The 24941-nt window shown below is 38.7% G+C and overlaps 2 protein-coding genes across 4 annotated transcripts in view; both read left to right on the top strand.

Annotated features, from left to right (window-relative positions):
• LOC129793290 (protein qui-1) overlaps positions 1-24941 on the top strand; it is a 76724-nt gene that overhangs the window by 29869 nt on the left and 21914 nt on the right. For all 3 annotated transcript variants that reach the window (XM_055833127.1, XM_055833126.1, XM_055833125.1), the window contains 9 exons: positions 12521-12727; positions 14028-14107; positions 14240-14374; positions 14522-14697; positions 16030-16193; positions 16340-16478; positions 16862-17021; positions 17690-17943; positions 18049-18689. In XM_055833127.1, coding sequence (XP_055689102.1) covers positions 12613-12727; positions 14028-14107; positions 14240-14374; positions 14522-14697; positions 16030-16193; positions 16340-16478; positions 16862-17021; positions 17690-17943; positions 18049-18689 — 1864 coding nt within the window. In that variant the 5' untranslated portion in view covers positions 12521-12612. The remainder of the gene's footprint in view (positions 1-12520; positions 12728-14027; positions 14108-14239; positions 14375-14521; positions 14698-16029; positions 16194-16339; positions 16479-16861; positions 17022-17689; positions 17944-18048; positions 18690-24941) is intronic.
• On the top strand, positions 6689-8558 carry LOC129791519 (glucose dehydrogenase [FAD, quinone]-like). Its single transcript, XM_055829678.1, has 3 exons — positions 6689-6728; positions 6794-6927; positions 6990-8558. Exons 1-3 carry the CDS (start codon positions 6689-6691, stop codon positions 8556-8558), a joined length of 1743 nt encoding a protein of 580 aa, XP_055685653.1.

Genomic DNA, 24941 nt, shown 5'->3' with positions numbered 1-24941 from the left:
TTCTACTGCACCACAGACATAAAATTCATTTCATTACCCTGTATTATTAATTAAATTCAGTGGGATTTTTTTGCATGCCGTCTAATTGACATCCCGGTGTCGTTGCAGTGACTATTCTGGTTGGTTTTTAAACCTCAAAACTTCGGGGTATGTTGAGAAAAAATTTCGTGGAATTTCTTTTAACCCATAAATTCCAATTTTAGCCCTTTTGCACACTGAACCAAAGTTTTCTGTCGCGTTGAAGGTCGAAAATGGAATAGAATTTTTACCATGGAAGAGAAAATGAAAAAAAAACGGACTGTCGCTAATTATGGCTCCATTTCCACTCTTCCTTCACTCCCTTCCGGCTCAGTGTTGAGATGAAAAATCCCTGTTGAGCTTTTCTCAGCAATAAAAAAAAGTTTTTCATCGCTGACATTACAACTTCAGCAACATTATTATTTTCTATCAGTGCTGTTGAAAAGGAAACATTTGTATGCAGAGAAGGAGATAACTTGAAACGTTTTGAGATTTTTAATGGTCCATGATAGTGTTTGTCAGTGTTGATAGAAAAACTGGACTACACTGTTGCTGTATAAATTTCTTAAATTGCAAAGGAGTTTATTCATTTTGAGTTTTAATCATTACATTAGGAAAAAATAAGAAGAATATACAATATTGAAGAAAAATATAAAATTTTTGAAAAAAAGCTCACTAAGGTCAGTTAACAAAAAAAAAGAAAAGATTAACCTATAATTACGAAAGTCATATACACCTATTACCTTATCTGTTCCTTTGTAGTACTTGGGTGCCTTCGCGCATATTTTTTTCAACGTGTGATTTCTTTTCTTGACCATTATAAAGCTAACCTAGCTAGTTAATACGGCTAAATTGCTGTATATAGCGTTTATCCGGCTCTTCCTTCCGAATAACAGAAGGGGTGTGATTTTTGCATTTTTGTGTTATATTTTAATAAATGGAAAGCTTAAGATATTTTCAAAAAAAAACGCACGAAAAGTAAACAGCGAAAAGAATCTTATTCAATTTGATTTATATAAAACAACTAAAAGAGCACCCCTTTTTGTGCTGTTTAATAAGAACTGAGGGAAGAGGTATTGTAGAGACCTTTTCGCATTATTTCAACAAAAGGATGTGCTTACGTGCTATGTTGAAGATGTACCCGTAAGCTTTTGGCTTGTTTTCCAAGCTGCTGAATTATTGATTTTAGTCCTGTATATATGCGTAATTTTATTTACTCTCGAAGGGAAATGTAATTTCCACCTATGATTTCCTCCACAAATTCTCCAGAGAGTGAGAAATATTTCCTCAACACATACAGCATGGAAGTGTCCTTTTCAAATAGAAACTCCTTAATTGAGTGCACGCAAATGGCGTGAATATTTTGTGAAATTTTGCTTTGTAAATTTTGTTCAAACAACATGTTTGGATGCATGGCGCACATGTTGTGTATATAAATAAATAGAAAACCTATAAATACGCATGAATGATATTGAGACAGTGGAGAATGTCAGGGACGAATGCTTTTGTGAGGAGAGCCTTCACAAACCCGAAGAAAAATTATTTATGAAGACATCCTTTCTTTTCTTCTTATAAAACAATTTTCCTTGCGAAGGGGCGGGACAGGAAATCCGTAGGCTCTGTATCTTTCTAAAATATATACTCTGGGCGCCTTTAATTATTAAATGGTTTCAATTACATCATATTCAAGGCGCAAAAGAGACTATGAGCAACTCAACTAATCTCAAATGGTACCATCTGCCTTTTGCATTGCTTTATGAGGAAGTAAAGGCGGGATTTTGACCCATGTTCATTGAGAGAAACATTTCTCTCCAAGGATAACACTTAATCCTTTCCCTTTAACATCAATGTTGGTAATACGTTGAGCTTGAGGCTTCACATCTGACACTTTTCAAATGCATTTCTCCCCACTAACATTGGGGAGTTTCAGTAAAGCCATCACTTCGTACACTTTCTCATATCTTCAGCAAAGGAATTATTTCGAGGATTTCGAATGCTCGTACATCATTCGTAAACATATACGCGCTCGGAGAAAAATCATATCTTATACATGAAAATGTGATTGTACACAGGGGGTAATAATTTTAAAATCTTGTATACTCGTGGATGAAAATTTTGTAATAATACATTCGGAGCAAGAAAAATGAATCGTCGAATAAAATTGTATTAAATAGAATTTTTATATAATTAGTTGGTGTTCCACTTCGTGGCCAACACCAAGTATTGTAATCGTCGGAAAAACCGACCACCTCAGATCGGGCTCAAACTTGGTATGAGCACGTTTTAGACATCCCACATAACGAAAATGGTGGTGGAAAATTTTTGATCCGGCCGGCCGGCCTGCCGGCCTGCCGGCCGTCCTGCCGGTCGCCCAAACTTTGCCTTATAGTTCGAGAACGGTAACTGATAGAGACTTCCGGTTTAAAGTTTTCTATAGAAATGTGGGTGTAAAATTTCATTTTTTCGCATTTTCAAAATCCAAGATGGCCGCCATCAGCCATTTTGAAATACTATCAATCACTTCCCTTATTGCTAGAGGTCTGAAATTTTAGTATGTTGTAGGGCTCAGTGAGACGTTTTCATCAACAATTCATACTTGAAAATCGGTCAAGCGGTTTAGCAAATATGGCGGCCTAAAGCAAAAAGTGTTTTTTCGATATAACTCGAGAACGGCTTGACCGATTTTGACCATCTTGGTATCAAATGAAAGGTATTGGGAAGCCCTACAACTGTCTAGAACATTTCAAGTTTCAAAAACATCCGCAAGAGGCGCTAAAAATAAAAACAAAAATTGCCTAACTTTAAGGGGCCATATCTCCCAACATCTGTTATCGTTTTCCTTTAAATTTTGATATGTTGTAGCCTGACTCAATATCTTACACCAGTCCGAAAATGAAGAAAATCTATGTCGCCGTTTAGAAGATATAGCCATTTGAAAAATTCTTGAATTTGAAAAGTTCTAAGAACCATATCTCTTGAACGGCTTGTCCGATTTCGCTCAACTTGGTATCAAATTAAAGGTTTTGCAAAACTCTACAACTTTCTAGAACATCAAAAACTTCTAAAACCATTTCTTCAAGACGAAAAATGCCAAAAAATGTTCTTGTAAAAAAAAATCTTCATTTTGTGTTCTGGAGGTGACCTTGAAAATTATTGAAATTTATCTCAATTTATAGCCTGTTTTAATACCTTTCCAAAACTAGTCAAAAAATTTCTGTAGGTCTTATAGAACCAAAGATATGACCATTTTTATCCACCAAATTGCCGAATTTCACAAAAAAAATGAAAGTCTACTAATTCTGCTCACAAATCGCATTACAACGCATAAACAAACTTCTACACGTTGTGGGACACCAACTCTTATAACTGGACGCGTTATGATTGACTTAATTAATGGAATGAATAAAGAATAATGTAATAATTAGGGTTCGAAAATGGGAAATAATTGGTGTGAAATCTGTATCAATTCAGATCAGGTTTAAAACCTAATGGCAGCTTGATTTGCACATCAACTGAACCATTTTCAACGATTTTTAAACCTAAGCCATTTTAAAACATACTGAACTTCTTAAATTCACATTCTTTATTAAACACAAATTCTTTAAGTTCCAAAAATGATTGAATCACTGTTTATTCTAAGTTCTAATTTATCATGTGGAGGTTTTATATTCTAACGACGGATTTTAAGAGGTTAATTTTAGAGAATTTATACAAGATTCTATTGGGTTTAATTTAGGGAAAATTTACACAAACAGAACATATTTACGGTCTTTGGGTGATACAAATAAGCCCATGGCTTTTCCTTGCATGCAAACATGCAAGCTTCCGGGTCTCATGGTGATGATGCTCTCGGAGAGAAGTCTAAGAAGATCCCTCTTAAAGTAGAAAAGCACAGAAGACGCCTTTCTACGATGGATTCATATGCAGGAGGAAATAGCGCCGTCGTCATCCTTCTTACTGAAGATTCCTCGCCGGCAAAAGACGCTGATCTTCCTCTCCTTCGGTTGACCACATCTCCAAGAACCTCTCTGCCTCCTCCAAATTCAGCTCTACGCGCGACTCTTCAGGACCCTCCGCCAAGAGGAGGGCCTCCACCTCTGGATCCCATGACATCGGTTCCGGTCGTCTTTCGGAAGCCCCGGGTGCTTCAGGGGCTTTTGGCTCCATGACCACCTTCTCCCCTACCGGAATCGTCACTCCCCCGATCTTCTCCGCAGGATTCACAGGATGGGGACGGACTTTCCTTTTCAGGGGGCAGGCATATGCGTAGTGAGCACCCCAGCGGTGGCAACGATAGCATTTAATATCCCCTTTGCCCTTACGCCTTCTATCTCTTCTCTTTCCGCCCATCCCGGTCAGAGGGAAATGGAACAAACGGGGCCACAATCCGGCTCACTGAACTTCCTGACTTTTTTAGCGAACTCCGTGGCGGAGGAATTCTTTTCGTGGTATCATCCACGGGGGTTATTCCCAGACTGACTGAAATGATAAAACACAATGAGCGATCTGCCTCGATCTCACACATACATGCAAAACGAATTGACATTTTCTTCCAGTTTAGTACAGCATTATTCCAGGGACTTATCAATTCATTTCTTGCGGTTCAAAGTTAATTTTTACCAAAATTTCTGCAAAATGCGAACGCTACAATTTTTTGGTACAATATCCAAAATCACTTGACCGATTTAGATTACACCGACTAAGTTGTATTCACAGTAAAATAATTTTGAAAAGTTATCACAAGAGGCGTTAGAATCACGTAAAAATTTCTACATGAAAATACTAGAACTGATAAACTTGCGATAAATCAAATAATAATTGATACAATTTTAGCTCTTTTGAACATAAATTGTAAGAAAGTTGAATAATACCATTACTTTAAGTTCCTTTTAAAGTCTTTATATCAGTATAATGTACAGTAGTAGGTATATTCGGTATGTCAAACCACATAACATCATTAATGGATGTTCAGGTTTCACCCCTACTGTTTTAGTGTTTATTTAATGTACCTTAAAGTGGTAGCAAAACATGACATAAAATATTTTAATATTTGAAGCAATAATCCATGAAAATATCATAAAGTAATTGCCTCGTTTTCATTCTTAATGAATATTCTGGAGAAATTAAAATTAATGATACTTCATATATTTTGAAAAGTGGAAGAGGGAGCTAATATTTTGCTCGACATGCTACATTTCTCACACCCGAAACTGAGACGTTTGCAATAATTCATCGTACAAATGGGGACTGACTTGGGGTTTCGCACCCAACGGGGGAGTTCACTGTATAGTTGGGGGTAAAGTTTCTCCAAGACATTGTCACAATTTATATAATACAACTTTTAGCTCTAAATGGATTGAATAAGAAACTCAAGTAAGAGTTGTGTGAGTGTAAGAATATATTAAGTCTCTAAATTCACTCTGCGGTGCTTAAAAACCTGAACAATTAACTTATGCAAATGAAAATGCTTTTGTGAATTCTCTCAAAATTTATGTCATCTCCCAAAAAGTTTTTATTTTTTTCTTCTTCCTCCCCGTGATTTGCGTTGTTTCTCAATTCCCCCAAAGATGTGAAGAGATTTTTTGTGGATGAAATTCCAAAGAGAAGGACTTGATTTGAAGAATATATCCGCAACTTTTCCCATCTTTGTGGTAAAAGTCAGCCAAAGTAATACACAAGGAATATGTTCTTTTGTAATGCAAAATAAATCTTGAGAGGAAATTGCATATTTGGGAGGAAATTCAATTTTTATGGTGCTTTCTGCAAATACCAATACATCGTGATTCAATATTGAAATGAGATTTCCATTGATGAACCTTCATGTAAACTTGCATTGCAATTCGATATGAATTCTATAAAGTGCATCATCCACAATATATATGTACATATGTACATACATATATGAAGAAAACTTTATGGATATATGGGTGGGAACTATGAAAAGCTTACAGAACTTTGACTATTAATGGATTGATGTATTCATTGAAATTGTGATTTAATCAGAAAGTTATGATTCTGGGACACAACAACATATATTATCCTTAGAATGCTTGTCTACATTTTTCTTAATCATATTCTAAAAAAAAAACGATTGGATAGTTCAGCGACGTTGGAAAAAACGTTTGTCTTCTGTTGTAGAGATTCTTAATGAATTTTAATTAAAAATGTATCAATAATTTAAGAAAATTGAATGGTACCATAAATTGTTAAAAAATATATATTATATACTCTAAATATTACAATTATTCACTAAGAATTACAATGATTTTACAAACACTTCATTTTAGCTTAAAATACTTTTGCCTCTGGGCATCTGTCCCGTAACAAACTTTTTTTTTTTTTAACAAAACGCACAGCTAATAAATTAACTTATAGTCTTGTGTTCCAATGATCAGTGTGCGCCTTTCATCAGTTCATTCCCCTGAGCTTCTTTGGAATGAATTAATGTATGTCTTAAAATGTGCAAAAACCGGAATATCTCTTCTTTGCTGCATCAGAGAGAATGAAGAATTTGGTTTTTAGTAAGTTTTTGGTAGTCTTTAAGGAGTGTCAAACCATGGAATGCTTCACATCACCATGTGCAAATTTGAGTGTTGGAGTAGCAAATCAATTTCTTACTAACCTCTTCAATTACTTATCAATCGCTCAGTGTTCTCTATCATCACCTGAAATGTGGCCATCTGATTATGGGGAGATTGCAATGAGAAGAGGTTTGAAATTATTGTGATTTCTGTCAAAGATTAATTTTAGTATCGAAAAAATTCTTCTCTTCAAGGATTTGGAGAGTATGATTTCATAGTAGTTGGAGCAGGATCAGCAGGATCAGTTGTGGCGAATCGATTAAGTGAGAATCCAAATACGAAGGTGCTTGTTTTAGAAGCCGGTGGAGATCCTCCAATTGAATCAGCCGTAAGGTTATAATCCATGTCTTGATACCTATAGTTTTTAACCTCAGTTAACATACTTAACAGATACCTGCTTTACTTGCTACTCTTGCCAATACCAAATACGATTGGCAATTCAACATTGAACCATCGGCAAAGTCGGGTATCTATACAAATCGATGGGTTCGGGGAAAAATGCTCGGAGGATGTAGCTCAATAAATGCAATGGCTTACGTACGTGGTAGTGAAGAAGACTACAACAACTGGGAAGCCCTCGGAAACCCTACCTGGGGTTGGGAAAATGTTCTGGATTACTTTAAAAAATCTGAATCAAATCAAGATCCCGAAATTGCCGATGCTTTTGGGGGGTATTACCACTCAAAGAATGGTCTACTTTCGGTAGAACTCTACAAGGATAATCTATCAATCAGTCATGACATCATTAGAGCAGCTAAAGAGATGAATTTCAGTTTTGTCAAAGACATCAATGCAGATAAGAAAGTTGCATTTACATTAGTACAAGGAACACTGAGATCAGGTCTAAGGGACAGTACTGCAACTGCATTCCTGATTCCTGCTATGAATAGACCTAATTTGCACATTGTTAAACATGCTCATGTATTAGATCTCGATATAAGTGAAAGTGGAGTAGTGTCTGGAGTTAGGCTTATCCTACGAGGGGAAAAGGAGTTTAAAGTATCCGCGAGGAAAGAAGTAATCCTAAGTGCTGGAACTATAAATTCCCCTCAGATCCTTATGTTGTCAGGGATTGGACCTCAAGCACATCTGCAACAGATGGAAATACCTATAATACAAAATCTTCAAGTGGGGAAAAATCTTCATGATCACCCATCCATACCACTTTTCATCAAGCTTGATCCAACAACGTCTATCTCACCGTCTACAGGTGATTTACTGCAGAGTTTCTTCGTTTACCTCGTACAGCATACTGGGACTTTGGCAACGATTGGTTCTGCAGATACTTTTGGCTTTGTCAATGTTCAAGATCCTCTAGCTCAAATTCCAGACTTTATCTTTTTCCACGTTGCTTTCCTGAAAGGTCAAACTGATAACTTTTATGGTTTCCTACAAATTTTCGGCTACGTTGATGAATTTAATAGCTTAATCACACCAGCTATTCTGGAATCAAATATATTGCTCGTACCAGTTGGTTTACTAACTGAAAAATCAAGAGGTGAAATTCTACTCCGAAGTCGTGAACCAACTGAAAAACCAAAAATATTCCCAAATTATTTAGCAGAATCTTCCGATATAGTTGCTTTCATCAAAGCCATCCGATTGTATCAGAAATTTCTACAAACAGAAGCTTTTAGAAGTCATGAAGCATCATTACTTGTTATTCCGATTCATGCATGCGATTTTCTGGAGTATGATAGCGATGAATACTGGGAGTGCTATTGTCGATACACAACAGCAACTCTTTTTCATCCTGTTGGAACTAACAAAATGGGTCCTGACTCTGATCCTGATGCTGTAGTTGACTACCAATTGCGGGTTAAAGGTACAACGGGTCTCAGGGTTATTGATGCCAGTATTATGCCTGTTGTTCCAAGAGCGAATACAAATGCTCCGACAATTATGGTTGGAGAGAAAGGAACAGACTTCATTAAAGAAGATTGGGGCCTTAGTTTGTAAAATTCAGTACATATAAAATAAAAAAATCTTGGAAAAATAGATGATGACTATGTAGTTTTATTATGGTTCGATATTAAAATAAATCTGTACCTCATATCCTCGAAAAATCCATTTTGTAAAAAAAGGAAATAAATAAATAAAGAGAGAGAGAGTCTCAAACATTAGGAAAACTTTATATAGGTAATTAAGAACCATATAGTTATTTGTAAAAAAGTATAACTGAAAATTCACAAAAGGTTCATAAAATAATTAATATTAATTGACAAAACACCACAGTAATACACGTCGCGTGATATTCCGTGAAAATTCATAAAGCGCGTGCCATATCTACTAAATTCCATCAAGAACAAAAAAAATCATCCCCTCACTTGTTGATCCAACATTTTATTAAATACACCGTCCACACCTATTTTTCCCGGGAAAATTTACAAGGAATTTTATCTACCGTAATAAAATATATATTATGCATTTCTCCATCATTAAATTTTCTGTGAGTAGCTCCAGGCATTTTACTAATAGAAAAGCAAATGAATTAATTACATTGTAAAACACAAGACTTTGGTTATTTCATTGTTAAGGCTTATACGCAGTGAGGTGTAGATACTTTTCAAGTGCAAACTTTGCATGAGGGGTTGGATGGAGCTTTCATCGTAGACATTATGCTTCCGTTTTTAGGGGTGCGCACGGGGGTAGGAAGCCACAACGGGAAAACCCCTAAGTAAATATTAAATGAAATGTTTCACAGAACCCTTCTTCGGTCGTCCCAAAATAAACCCACCGCTTGACCATTTTCCCTTAACCTGCCCCGCAACATTTCGTGCGGAAAATCCCAGGGAAAATCACAAGAGACGCTGTTGGAAGAAAAGTCATGAATATTGTGAGGATTCTTAATTAAAATTAACCTCGTACTGCGAGTTAATATTTACACACAGAGAGAAGGATAATCAAATAGTTCGCCTCCCTCTGCTTATAAAGGGTGGAAAAATGCATACATCAGACGGGGAGTTTATACATAGTTTAAGGAGAGCTTTGGTGGTGTGAGTGGGAATTGGTTTTTTGGAAAGAGAACTTCATTCGCCAGACTTAATCTTCTTAATGGCATCCTCCTTAAACGTTGGTTGGTGTTTTCGCCCATAATAGAATGAAGATCAAAGAGACAATTGAGACACAAAACTCATCTTGATCTCCCTCTTTAGTGAAATTAAATAACGTCATCACCAATTCCACCGCGTCCACTTAAACCCCGTCTCCACAGAGAATCTTCTCTTTTCAAAATTGATGGGTTGGGCGTGAGAATGGGGAGAAATTCTTACTTAAATGTATGTATACGAGAGAAGTCTCAACATAAGCTATCATCATCGTAAAACTGAACATCTGTGGATCCATTGCGTCACTCTCGCGAGGGTGGCATGCGAAGGGATGGGCGGTAGGAAAGTGCTGAAAATCACCCTGGGAATTGTGCTGAAAAGGAGCCACATAACCCTCCGCCATACACACCATAATATCGTCTCTATAGCCATCAATTTGAACCACCTGTTGTGCGTGCAGAAGGCACTCCCCGCCGAAGAAAACAGTGGGTGGGTTAATGCGGAATTTTCTTTGGCTTTTCACGTATGTGTAGGAAAATAAATGGATCCGTGTTACAATCAATATTCCATCATCATCGCACCTCTAGACTAATAAATTAATGCAGTACCCTTGCTTGGGAGGAAATTCCCTAATTCATCACGCACCTCGAGACAGGATCCATCGTAATGTAAATTCCTTTTGTTGTTGAAAAACACACAAAAAGGATTTTTCCAGGTGTGCTCATATACCTTTTCCAAGGTTCTCATGGGTAGTTTGTTGGTTATTGTCATCAATTTAGCCTCGAATATAGATAACATGGAGATTTTCAAGGGGATTTACTTCATGTTTTAACATTGATTGAGATGAAAAGGTGAAGAACTTTACAACCAATAACCAGCTATTTTGACCCTGTGAAAGCTCCAAATGCTCACGGAGAACTTCTTTTACAAGAAAGAAAACTAAAGCTTCAATATTTGTTTTGAAAATTCAAAAAAAATAACAGAATGCAAAAAAAACATTTGTCCCAGCATATCTATATGTACATATATCTATATGTAATGACTTGGAAAGCTGAAAATGCAAATAGGCTTTATTTTCATCACAAAGGACTTTTGATGTTCATCTCACTGGGCCATACTGTACCATGCCCTTTGTAATGTTTCTCGTGTTTCTCCCACCAATCCTTTCTATTAGACTTTGGGTCTTATTTGAGTGTTGGGAAAATTTGCATGATTGATTGTGGAATGACGAATTGATTGAATTAACAATTCAATCGACTCCCTATACGCGATGCTATTTGATGAATTGGCAAGTGAATGTGTGTGTGTATGAATCTGACGAGGTAGACCACTCTTGGGGACGCTGGAATGGACAAAATAATTAAATGTTTGTACGCGGTTGCTCCACCGGATGAGGTGTGAGCGTAGCACATCCGCAACATTCGCGCTGAAAAGTCATCTACCCGACATTCCCCCATTGCATTGTGTCCATTTTGTCTCTGCGCCCAAAAACAGGACAGAGTGGAAAACCCCAGGAAAAATCGTGGCCACAGACCAAATGTGGAAATTATGTAACCCACTGCTAATAGGGCTCTGCGGTTGTGCCAAATATACGAAGAATCCTTTGTCATGATTTTTAATGACTTTCTCTATCGAGGCATATTGCGTGGAGCTAAATTGAATTTTTTAGCTGTGTTTCTTTCAGACACAGCTTTTGTGTACCGAGCAAAATCGAAAGTCGTCAGATCGGGCTCAAACTTGGGATGAGCACGAATTAGGGTCCCCACATTCCAAAAAACGTATGCGCCAAAAAAATTTTTTTTCCGGCCGGACGTCCGTCCGGCCGTCCGTAGTACAACGTTAAATTGCAAGAGAACGGTAATAGATAGAGACTTGCGGTAAACGGCAAAGTTTAAAAGTCGACTGGAAGACGTCCGATTATGACGTCAAATTTTACCCCCCACCCCCCCGTCCGCCATTTTGAATAACCTCAAAATTTTGTTTTCGCTATATCTCAGTCGCTATTATAGCTAGAGGGCTGAAATTTTGATATGTTATAGGGGCCATCAAGAGCTTTCCAACAATACCTCATTTTCGAAAATCGGTCAAGCCGTTTAGTCAATATGGCCGCCAAAATTTTTTATCGAAAATCGACCATAATTCGAAAACGGCTTGACCGATTTTGATCAACCCGGGGTCAAATGAAAGATCTCAGCAAACCCTACAACTCTCTAGAACATCCGAAGTTTCAAAAGTGACCGCTAGGGGGCCAAAAATCAAAAACAAAATTTTCGATGAGTTTTCGATGAATATCTCGAAAACGGCGACATAAATTTTCTTCATTTTTTGATATGTTGTAGCTGACCATATTATCTAGCTTCATGCCAAAAATGAAGAAAATCTATGGATCCGTTCTCGAGATATAGCCTTCTAAAGTTGGCATGTCATATCTCGGGTTCTACAAGTCCGATCTTGATCAACTCAAGCGCAAATGAAAGGTTTCGAGAAACCCTACAAATGTCTAGAACATTGCAACTTCGAGAAATGACCGCAAGAGGCGCTAAAGTCAGAAACAAAGTTTTCGAAAATTTCGAACTCGAATTTTTCGAAAATGGCGACATAAATTTTTTTCATTTTTCGATATGTTATAGCTGACTTCAAGATCTTTCAAACAAAAAAAAATTTATGAAAATCTATGGATCCGTTCTCGAGATATAGCCTTCTAAAGATTTCTTAGGGTATGACTTTTCAACTTTTCCCGACTTTGCGCGTATTTAAATTAATTCGCGTTCTAGTTTGCTCTCACAAAATTGGTACACTGAAAGAAACACAGCTCCCGTAAGCTTGGTCAGCTTACCAGTACATTTTTATAACGTATACCTTTCGTTCTTTCAGGGATTGCACGAATGAAGGACACTCGAGGTACGTGAAATAATTTCACCTGCTTTCTTGTGGAGGCGGACGCGCGCAATTTCGACGCTCCCACGATGGCTGTGGCAGTAGAGGAGGCCGTCCTAAGTGCTTTGCGGGGCCAGGTGAGCGGCAATACGAGATTACCCGCCCCTCGCCTCGTCAAGATCTACGTTGCCAGCAATAAGAGAGGTGAGTACTCGATTTTCTCTTTATTCTACCCTCTACTATAAGTTATTTTCACACAGTGGAACAATTGAGCTGATTTTTATTTTCTCTTTCTGTTGATTTATTTTTTAATTTTTGGGAACTTTAAGAATGATACTGGACAGGATATGAATATTTCAGTTTTAACCTTAACTAATAATTCTATTTTGAAAAAAAAAAAGATGAAAAACACAAATTCTTGAATTCATATCACACCATTCTTGACATGTTTTGCGTAATTTGAGAAAAAAAACTTTTCTGTATCACGAGCTAAAAATCTTGCACGTCTTTTTCTAGAATAAGAAATAAAAAATTTTATAAAAAAAATGTAGCCATTTTTTTATTTTCATTAATTGTAAAAAAAATCACTGAACATGAAAATAGGGGAAATCATCTAAACGGATGGAACCCGTAATAAAATTAATAAAGAAATAATAATAAACATGAAAATAATCTTTGAAAAAATTATTGAAATTGACTTTTGTATGGAATTATATTTTCTTTGAATTATGGAAAATACAAAAAATACTTTAAATTATATGAAATCTCAAAAATTACTTGACTTAAATATTAAAGTTCAATTACCTTCCCCTATATCAGTCCATTTGGGAATTTATTTCGGCACAGAGTGTTACACTGTATGTATAAAACACCACGAAGGTTTTATGTATTTTGTATCAACGGCAGAGTTAACTAATGAATATTCTAGAAAGGAATTTACAAGGAAAATTTTCTGGTGTAGGGAGGAAATTGGAAGCATTATGTCTTTTTGCTAAATGGAAAATACGTCTTGCGTGGAATTTTTCCTCCCTCTTAAAACTTTCATCAATGCAGTTCAATTGATTTCTGAGGAAATCTCATTAAATACACCGTCTCTGGAGGATTATACTCCATAAAATTTTATTGATTTAAGAAAAGAAATTAGCAAGAGGGATTGAAGAATATTGTAAGGGAGGAGTGGTATGACCTACCACAATTAAGATCAAATAATAGATTTTTTATTACATTAGCTTTGATAATGTTTTACTTAAATTTGTTGCTTTTAAAGAATCATTAAAAATCAGCAATTTTCAGGTATATGCTTGAGGAATGGTGGATACAATATAAGATCTTTGTTATAAGACAAAAAAAATTACAAGAGCCCATAATGCAACCCTTCTGGAAAGACTTCAAATAGAGTAAAATTTTAACAATATTTTTTAATTTTAAGGAAAAAAGGAAAAAAAATTTTAACGAGATATCAAATTTTAATTTTAATCTTATCTCCAATCAACTCTGTTTACAGAATTTAGGGAGGAACGACGGGTTCTCCTGGAAGTCGTTGGCCCGGAAATACAATCATTCTACGACGATAGACAAATTGAGGTAATGGAAAACATCTTGAAATCATCATGGGGGATAGCTGATATGCTATGAAAATAAAAATGAGATTCCAATGCATTCAATTTCCTCTTTTTGGGTTCATTTTCCACAACTTTTTCCACGCACGGTGAAAAGATGGAATTTGTGGACGTGCATTTTGGCACAGGGCCCGGAGTGGAGTCTGCAGTGGACATTGATCCTTACAGATTGGATGACCACTTGAGTGAGGTGATGATCTGCAGACGAGACTCCAAGAGTGTCTTCTTCATTGTGAGTTTATTCCTTCACCACACACGAGCACCCTCACCCACATTCTGTGGTCTATGTGAGGTTCTTGTGCTGAAATTGCACTTTGTCGAAAATGTCAAGAAAATAACATTTCGGTGCTTTCTCTCTATTTTCTGTGTGCAATAAAAGGCGCTCATTGGGAACGATCTGGGCACATTTAACCTTCCAACGTCCATCGATGCGGATGTTTTTGAGTGTATTCGGAGGAATTGTTGCATGGAGGAGAGCAATCTACTGCTGACATGCTACACCTACCAGCACCATGATCGAACCTATCATCTTCTCAAGCCAACCGAAGGAGTCAGGTGAGTCATACAAGTTAATTGATTAACCACACACTATGGTAATTCGGATAGCCACAGGCAGCATAATATAGGTCTGATTGCATGAGGAATTCAACTAATTTATCTCTGTATGACTTAATCTCATTTAAATAACACCAAGTAAATTCCAACACAAGTGCTCAAATTTAAAACGCTTTAAATTTGAATTAAAATTATTTCTGTTTTACAAAATAATACAAAAAGTAAATAAGCAGCTGAATTAATTAGTAATTGAAAACATAATTAATTACTTTTAAATTATCAGTGTTTTCTCGTTTTCAATAAATATTTCATTCATTTTATTATTATTTGTTCTGCAATCAATTTGTAAACAGGAAATTATAATTATACGACAATTATTAACGTTTAATAGAATAGTCGAGTAGATTGTTCTTAGCATAAAAATATTTTTCATTAAAATAAACCCTCCCTCTATTCGATGTATTTTTTAGGATTTTTTTATTTTATCCCCAAAATGCTAAAAGTCATCTATTTTATTTTATTCTATTCGTTGATCTTTGAAAGTCCTGTCAGTCATTTTTTCTGTATAGTTACAGCCCACAGGCGAGGAAAAATATTTAGTGAACATTTTTCGCACAAGAGCATCCTCTTTCACATGATTTTTAAAACTCCTGAATTTTAAAAAGCTCTCTGTTGAAAAATTTCCAATCAACGTCATCACAAACTCCACACAAACTACTACCCAAGTGCAGGAAAGCTTTCAAACTGATTGAGCCCAAAAGCACGAAGTTTGCAACAAAGACTTTTATCAAATTGAACTTCGAAAATGGGTTCACTATTGTGGAAACTTTTATAGAAATTCATTTTTCTGCAAAATTTTGTTTCTTTATACTATTTCTTCATTCATGATTAATTGGCAATTGAGCGTTGAAATTGACATAGAAAAAAGCTCTGAAATATGTTTTTGGATAAAGAGAAAAAAATTCTCACGATTCAATGCGAGGGAAAAAAAATGGGATTGTTTGGTGAAATTGGAATTAAAGTTTTCAAGCGATAAAATTGAATTTTTTCCGGGTATTATCCACTTTGGAAAATATTGCTTTTCCCTCATTGACTTTTTATCGGTTTGCAGGGGCGAAAAAAATACGCACAAACCGAGGGAAAAATCATAAAAGCTCCCTTAAAGTTCTCAATTTCAATTTGTATGTGCTGAAAATATAAATTATCGATTAGGGGGGGGGGGTTCCTGGAAGGAGTATGTTGAGTTTGGGGGGGATGGGGAATTTTGGTGGGTGTGTGGAAGTAAAAAAAGAGGAAGCGCCAAATCTCCATCATTATTTTCCCTTTCACCAGGCACCAGGAGAAGCGTGAATGGGTGAAAACGTGCCGTGAGATGAGAGATGTCCTCGAGAGGTCCCTACGAAAGAGCTTATCGACTTTTCCTGATGAGGTGCTGGCGGAAAAAATGCGCTTCATGCTGAAGACACCCCTCGAGAAGGAAATTGACACGGCACTCGGTAAGTGTTGAATTGGAGTACACGGACCTTCTTTGTATGCATATACCTACACAGCACATCGCAGGTTTAACCATCACCTGTGTGCTGGCTTTCAATTTTGGATTCCCGGGGTGTGAATTAATTAGATTTCCCACTGAAAATGGCAGGATGTTCCAAGGGTGATGGCATGGTGGCCGTATTACGGGAATGGTCGATGCCATCGGCAGCACAAGTGCGTGATCGTGTTCAGCAAATCAAGAAGCAATTAACTGAATGTCTGCCGCCGGACAACATGCAAACGCTAACGTGAGTTTTCCCGTTTTCCCGGGTTCTGCTGTTATACGTATACATATCCCCACCCGAAAATTGCCGCACCAATTTAATCAAACAATTTACCATCCTGACTCAATTTTCTCCGTGACCCTGTCAATTGGTTGGCCTTTCCCACACCCCCAACTCCCCATTCATTCAACTAAATGTCTTCTTCATGTATGTAATCCACACCCCTTTCCGCTGAGCCTTTCTAAACGAACGAAGAGTGAATTCCTCTATATTTTGAAATCCTCCGAAAAAACGATGGGATGTGACACTCCTTCGTCTCGATTGCCACCCCCCTGCCCCAATCACATTGACCTTTTGCCGGCCGGAGCTTTTATTTTATTTAACACCCACTTCCCTCCCAAATGTAGGGTTGAAGGCGAAGCGGCGGAAATTGATCCAGACAAGGAGAGTCACGAAGACTATTTGGCTGTGTTCAAAACCACCATCATTGAGAAATTGAGGGTGACTATCGATCGGAATCTCATCAATGATCCCGACTGCATTAAGGGAAGAAAAAAGACAGTTCAGGTGAGTTTTCTTACCTCTAAATGAAAATTCAAAATATTACTAAACCATCTCTATTGATACAAAATGACATGACAGGGATGAAGTTTATTCATTTTTTATGCTATTAAAAAAAACCTCGTGAACGAAAATTCTTATATTAGTTTTAAAAAATTAACGAAAATTAATGAAGCTATGTCCCTAATTATTTGTCTTTTTAATTAATGAAGTAATATGCATTAAAAAATAGTAAAATCAAATTTCAAAGGGTATTTTGAAATAAAAGATTAACATTTTTCTTTATAAATTAATTATAAAATATATGTATTGCGTATGGAAAAAATTCATAAAATTTATAGAGGTATAAATTCTTCGCTGTGTTAACTACTATCAACTATTTATTAATAAAATAAACCTTTCGTATTTCAATCCACATTGTTACAATTTTAAAATATTTATTTTGAATTGTTTCATTCTCTCTCGAATTTCAAACCTGGAAATGTGTAACAATGTATAAAACAAGCAGAAGATATTAATACATATTTGAGTGTTCACGACAAATGGCATATTTGTGGTGGATTTATGCAACATAGAGAGGGGTTGCAGCAGCGCATGTAAAAAGGGGTTGAGGGATTTGGGGGAATTTCGTGATTATACAGCAATGCAATCAAACATTAACATCCCCAACATAGGAAATATTCCACGAGCATTCGATACATTTGGTATTTGTGGGTGAGCACGAGGCCAGCGGGAGTCTAGTATCGTCAACAGTGCCCGAAAGGTTGCGGTCAAATGTGATTCAGCACTATCGATCGGGCTCCCGGCATTCACCTCATTTCATTTATGGGAGTCACGGGTCCGGGAAAAGCTCCCTAATCGCCGAATTATACACCCAGGTCGTGAAATGGTTCGACAATGCCAAAGTTCATCGCGTGATACGTTTTGCGTAAGCCCTCACATTTTTTTAAACAATTAATTTTCCTTTTTTTTTTAAATACCGTAAAATGAGTAATATTCCATATATAATTTTTTTTCAAAAAAATTTAACTAGGTCCAAAACGCCACGTTCTGCATACAGTTTAGAACTGTTGCGTGTGATTTGTCAGCAGATCTCCATTATATTCAACATTCCCGAAGGATATTTGCCAAAAGACGCCTCATTCGATCCCTTCTACATCAACAATTGGTTCCAGAATCTCATGCGTCGCTGCGAAGATATGCCCAATGACGTACTCATTCTCTTCATTGATGATCTCCACAAACTCAATCCACTCGACTGTGACATTGTTGCGGCCCTCTCATGGCTCCCCATAAGCCTCCCATCGAATGTCTTCCTCATTTGCACCACAACCATCCCTATTGATGCTATGAAACTCACCCCGATACAGAAGGAGCGCTTCCGTAGTGCCGACAGTTTGTTTGACCTCATGCAGGACGGTACGACGGTGAAGCGCGTGCGAAATGACGAAACATTCGAGGCGTACGTGAGGCGCCTCTTTCACGAAATTGAAGATGAATTCGGACAGCGAGGATTCGCACGATTAGCCACCTACCTCACGTGCACGGAGTACGGGTTGAGTGAAACGGAATTGCTGGAATTGCTCATGCCAATCCAGAATAGCGATGCTCTCATTGATTCCAGCGAGGGTGGCTTCAATTTCTCCACCTTCCGGGCCATTCGAAACCGAATGAGTAAGTACATATGTACATATATAGCACCTTTTCCGCACCGTTGGTTATCCTCCTTTATGCTGTGCGGTGCGCTATCTGTGTCCCGACTTGCCTCCGTTTTTTTGTGCCATTTGGCACTCAATGCTGGAACGGAGACTTCCGGCATTGGCATGTTTTCCCATACTCCCAAATCATCTTTCATTGAACAAAAGAGTGGATTATCTGGCTGATTTGTGAAGTTATTTTTTGAGCTCTTTTTTATGAGATTTTAATGAAAAAATGTAGATTAATTTTGATACCAAGTTAATCTCTACAAGCTTGAATCAAGGCATTAGGAATCATGAAGATTTTGGCTTAAATGAAATAAGATTAAAAAGTACAATGATGGTCCAGCAGAGTAAAGGGAATGTACTGTTAAGTTTCACTTACGGGCTGTGATTCTTCCTTCAGATGACAGTCCAAGTGTGGTGAAAATTGAGGTGGATAAATTTTTAGGAATGGCTTTCTCACGCAACGAATCACAGCCAACGCGCATGAGTAAGCCTTTCCCCAGAATTTACACGCGTTGGCTGTGATTCGATGCGTGAGAAAGCCATTCCTAAATATTTATCCACCTCAATTTTCACCACACTTGGACTGTCATCTGAAGGAAGAATCACAGCCCGTAAGTGAAACTTACCAGTACATTCCCTTTACTCTGCTGGACCATCATTGTACTTATATATGTATATTTATAGGTTTACATATTTTTATATTTTTTATGTATAAAAAAGGCGCCCCGCTTCGCGGGGCGCCAATTAGTTTGTTTAAAATATATGTGAATAGATGAAAGTAATTGTTGATGTAGCAAAAAGGCAGAAGACGGCCATTTTGAATTTTGAAATTAGTAAAATCTGATAGGTCATACCCACTATACCTAATGAAACTTCAATCGAAAAGCCTCTATCAAGTACCGTTAAGCCGATATAAGGCAATATTGCAACAATCGGTACATATGGAAACCTGTTTTGGTCTATATCTCTGAAACCGCGACATAAATTTTTTTTATTTTTTTTTTATTAAAAGGTGTACCTATCACCTATAATATACTAAAATTTAATCGAAATCTATCGTCCAGTTTTTGAGATATTAATCGAAAACTGGTCGAAAACTCATCGAAACTTTGGTTTTTGATTGTAGGCCCTCTAGCGGTAACTTTTGAAACTTCCTATGTATAGATAATTGTAGACCTTTTTGAGATCTTTCATTCAAAACCGGTTTGGTTAAAATCGGTCAACCGGTTTAGGAGTTATGGCCGACTTTCGATAAAAGTCTATATTTGCTAAACCGCTTGTCCGATTTTTAAAAATGGGGTATCGTTGAAAAGGTCTTAAGGGCCCTTATAACATATTAAAATTTCAGACCTCTAGCTACAATAGAGGCTGAGATATAGCGAAAACAAAATTGAAAAAAATTCAAAATGGCGGATGCAGGGGTGGGGGGTCGAATTTGATATCATAGTTGGACGACTTCCAGTCGATAATTGTACTTCGCCGGTGACCGCAAGTCTCTATCTATTACCGTTCTCTTGTAATTGAGCTCCAAACTACGGCCGGACGGACGGACGGCCGGACGGCCGGAAAAGTTTTTCGGCGCATACGTTTTTTGGAATGTGGGGACCCTAATTCGTGCTCATACCAAGTTTGAGCCCGATCCGACGACCTTGAGTTTTAGAGTGGACACAGAAGCTGTGCTATTCTTTTCTTCGAAAGAATCACAGCTAAAAGGTTTCTTCTACATTTTTAGTATTTTTTTTGTTTTTTTTTGTGAGCTATCTTTTGGACATTTGTGACTGACTTAATTAGCTTCCAACTTCCCTAAAGCTCACTTAAAAGAATCAAGTTTGATTTTTTAAAAATAAATTTACATGTAATGAAAGGGAGTTTATCTCATTATGAAGATAATAAACTATTGGAACAAACGTCTGAATAACCCAAGGAAAATGTATAGCAACGTACCTTTGAGAACATACAGCAAACATTAGAATAGGAAAAGAAAGCCACGGGCGCTGCCCAGAGAGCCACAAGGTGTATCCAATTACCTTTGGAAGATGCACAGCATTAGTTAGAATGATAAGAAATAGTGCGGGGGCTGCCCCAAAGCCCTAAGAAGCCTCCAATTACCTTTGGAAGATGCACAGCATTAGTTAGAATGATAAGAAATAGTGCGGGGGCTGCCCCAAAGCCCTAAGAAGCCTCCAATTACCTTAAAGTACAGGTAGATATAATTAATACAAGCTTTCTGGCGAGGAGGACAAATTTTGGATTTGTCCGGAAGTTCCCCCCAAGGCCTCGTGCTCTGCAGGTAATTGAAGACCGCCGAATTTCCCAAGAAAAGGCGCACTTTCCACCACCAAATGTCCTTTATTTAACTTTAAACAACTCACTGATTTTATTCTTATAATTCAAATGCGGGACAAATCCCCAAAAAATAATAAATTTAATAATTTTTAGAGTTTTTCACTTTGCGCGTGGTGCCGTGTTGAAGAGTTGACGTAAGAGGGTGCATGAGCCGAAAACTCATGCAGGCGACGAGCAGGGGCCGCTACCACCGCAAAACGATCTCAGCGCGCGCGTGGCAATATTAATTCAAATTCTCGCGCGGCACTCGATTTCCAACGGTCGAGTCCTGAACATCCTCCCCGGGTTGCTCCGAAGACTCCTCAGGATTTTCGGAGCAAGATGATTTCATGTCGCATAAAGAGATCCGGGCACTCATCGTGGTTGGTCTGGCGTAAGTGCCACGAGGTATGCGCATGTCGAAGACTCTGTCATGTTCATCTGGCCCTGGTGTGACAGGTTGGATAATTCTGTGCAGGTGAAACTTGATACGCTTCACACATGCTTCCCAGAGTCCTCTATGGTGAAGTACTCCAGGGGGATCGTAATGCCAAATAACACTATCCTGTGCTGTGCTATTCTGAATCCCTCGTTGAAATTGTTCTTGTTGCAACAGTTCCTTCCACTCCCGCGTTGCTCCTTCGAAATTCTTGCCACAATCCAAATGCATGTATCGTGGAGTGGCTTTGCGAGCGGTGAAACGTCGTAAACGAGAGACGGACTCAATGTGCACCGCCCTGGTGCTCGTGTACACCAAAATTGAGATGTATCCCTTGAAGTGCGCAAGTCGTCGTGTGGAGGCTCCCCGGGGTGCGGAAGGTCTAAACTGAATGGGAACAGCGAAGCCAACACAGGTATGCTCGAAAGCATAGTTGAATGATGTTCGATGATGAGGGAGATCAGCCATCAACTGCTCAAGCGTCCGAAGCTTAGCTCTATTGCAGTGATAACAGATGTGATACATTTTCTTGCAGGTATTTCGCCCAGAGAGAGGCCAGAATCTCTGACGAAGAGGGGATAACAATGGCGTTGGAGCAGAATGGAGCATCCGAAGATATTCCTGTTGAATGATCATCTCAGTCAATCGGGATTTTGGAAGAAGAATTGGGTGCTTGACTGTAGAGGGTTCATTTGAATTCTTGAGGCGAACTCCAACGTGAACGATTCCTTTCTCGTCTACAAATGGCGCGAGAAATGACAAAAACTTCCACTTGGAATGATCCAGAGTCTGGTTCTTGCGACGATGTGCTTGTAGTCCCAGAAATATTTCCGATTGGTCTAAAAGGATCAGTTTCTCGAGTGCCATTTCCAGTTCTTCCGTAGAATGAGGTCCATGAATTTTCTGTGTGCGATTTTTGGAAATAATGATGAACCTTGAGCAATGGCTGATGATAAATTGTAATTTAGTCAAGAAAGAATATCTTTCCAACAAACAGCTGAGAATTGTGGGATTTGGCTTCTTGTTCTCAGTTGTGGTCAAAAATGCTGATTCCTCGGGGATACGAGCTTTCTTGACAAATTTTGGAGGCCAAGAAGTTTGCGATTCGACTAGCCACGATGGGCCATTCCACCAAAGTGGTGAATCCTGGAGCTGAAGTGGGGTGGCTCCCCGGGATATGGTGTCAGCTGGATTCTGATGGGTGGAAACGTGCTTCCATTGGCTTGACTGAGACGTTGCGCAAATCTTCTGGAGCTGATCTGAGATGACGAAAATGGCTGCACAATAGGCCTTCTGGCAAGCCTCGGCGAATGCGTGCAACTCCACTCGCACCAGATTGGCGATGGAGGAGCTCCACAGTGGAACACTGAAGTGCAGGATGGTTTGAAGTTCTTGCACGAATTCCTTCCATTTCAACTGAAGATTCTGTGAGACTGGATTATCCCACTCCTTTTGGGCAGCGTGGACTTCCTGTTGCGAGATCAGTGGCCCAATTAATCCAATTGGGTCAAAAATGCGGGAAATTGTTGAAGTCCTTTCGTGTTTGGTAGAGAAATCCTCAGAGAGTGAAATGGGCAATGCAAAGAGAAATGAATTCGTGGTGGGGTTCCCAGTGTGGCCTAAAGTGCTAGGTGTGTGCTCCCTAAAGTGGAATTCAGAAGATGAATGGGGATCATCGATTGGTGGGCACAATTCTGGGTAGCTAGAAGACCACTGGGCCAATGGAAACCGAAGTTGGCTCAAAACATCAATGAGCTGTGTTCGGGATGGCTGAGCTATCTCCCAAGACTCAGCTGGAAGAATGACATGGGGGTTGTCGCTTCTCTTCCTGAAGCGTAGCAAGAGGATTGCAGGAAATGGTTGAATTGTACGCCCAATTCGGAGAATGCCATTGTGACTGACACCCGTGGAGGTCTTCGCGATTGTCATACAAACAATGCGAAGTTTCATGGATGATGAATCCTTCAAGAGGCCGAGGCGCGACCTATAATAGGCTGGAGATTTGTATTCATCATCTGGAACTGGTTCAATCCAACTGTTGCGGAGTTGATGTTGCATAACATCAATGTAAAGAGAGCGAAGGGCTGGGTTTTTCTCAAACCTGCGTTCTAAGGCACAATGTTGGCGTATAGCCAAAGAACGGGAGTCGCCTAGAACGCGTGGATCCTTCTTGAATGGAAACTGGAGGATGAATCTTCCGTCTTCACCGCATTGGTAGGTCGTCCGTAAATAATCTTCAGCTGCCATTTGATTCTCAGTGGTTGCATGGTATTCCGGGATGTTCTCAAGTTGGAAGAATGGAGAAAGTACTTCGTCTAATGCCATGGTCTTGAAAGCTTGGTGATGGTCATCTGCCTCGGGAGGCACTTTTGGTTCCTGTTCACCAACAACAACATATGCAAAGACTGATTCCTTTGGAAGGGTGAAGCATCGGATATTGAGGGTGGCATCAGCAATGCGAGAACAAATTGTGGCATCGACTGAGAATTTCGCACGACTACGTCCGTCGTTAACTCCGGAAATGGTGATTTTCGTAGGATGTTTGGGAAGATTCAGTCGCTCATGAAGCTCGTAGGTCATGCTGTTCATCGTTGTCGCACCATCCAGAATGATACGACAAGAAACAACATCATCTGAGGCAGTAGGAATGGTAACCCGTGGAATTTCGTCCTTGGAGAAGTCCTGATGGCTCTGACTTACAGTCAGCACCGTAGGAGGAGAGCAGGTCTCTGCGGGGGGTGCAGGAGACGCGGAACTGACAGTAAGCTGAGCATTCCCAGTTGCAAGAGGGGCTGTAGAAGTAGTAGCAGGAGGATCTGTGCTACTGGGATCAGAGGGTTGGAACTTCTCGTGTAGCAGAACGTTGTGCCATCCTTGGCACTTGGTGCACGGGTGGAATGTGCATGAGTACGTCATATGTCCAGCAAAGCAATTGCGGCACAATTTAAGGCGCTTTACTGTTTGGAATTTCTCTTCAACATTTTGGTTAAGAAATTTGGGGCATTTGTATAAAGAATGTGTTGCTTGGTCGCAACACTTGCAGTTGGTGGCATTGGCGGGAAAGTTTATTTGAGGCAATTCTTGAATGGCAGGGCGGTTAGTAAAAGAAGCATTGGTACTTGCGTTTGAGAGACAATTCGCAATCATCTGCAGCTGTTCATTGTGTCGTCGTTCGGACTCCCTCATGAATGTAGTCATAAACATCAAGAGCCCAGAAGTGTCTGAGAGATTCAAGTTTGCATCGTCTTTCCTAGGAATCTCACCGATGATGCTGTCAATTTTCTTGATGAGGTCATCACAACGCTTCAGAAAGGAACTGAGGTTGTTCTTCTCCAAGATTCGGTGAGCATAGGTTGGCTGATCTGCGATGATCTTCTCTTGAACGATGTTGTATCTTTCCTTCATAGTCACGACGATGTTACGCTGAGATGTCATCGTACCCTTGAAGCCTGGGAT

This window comes from Lutzomyia longipalpis, chromosome 3 (assembly GCF_024334085.1).
Source record: "Lutzomyia longipalpis isolate SR_M1_2022 chromosome 3, ASM2433408v1".
Classification (NCBI taxonomy): domain Eukaryota; kingdom Metazoa; phylum Arthropoda; class Insecta; order Diptera; family Psychodidae; genus Lutzomyia; species Lutzomyia longipalpis.
The sequence above is the reverse complement of the archived record's forward strand: the minus strand, read 5'-3'. Positions and strand labels throughout refer to the sequence as shown.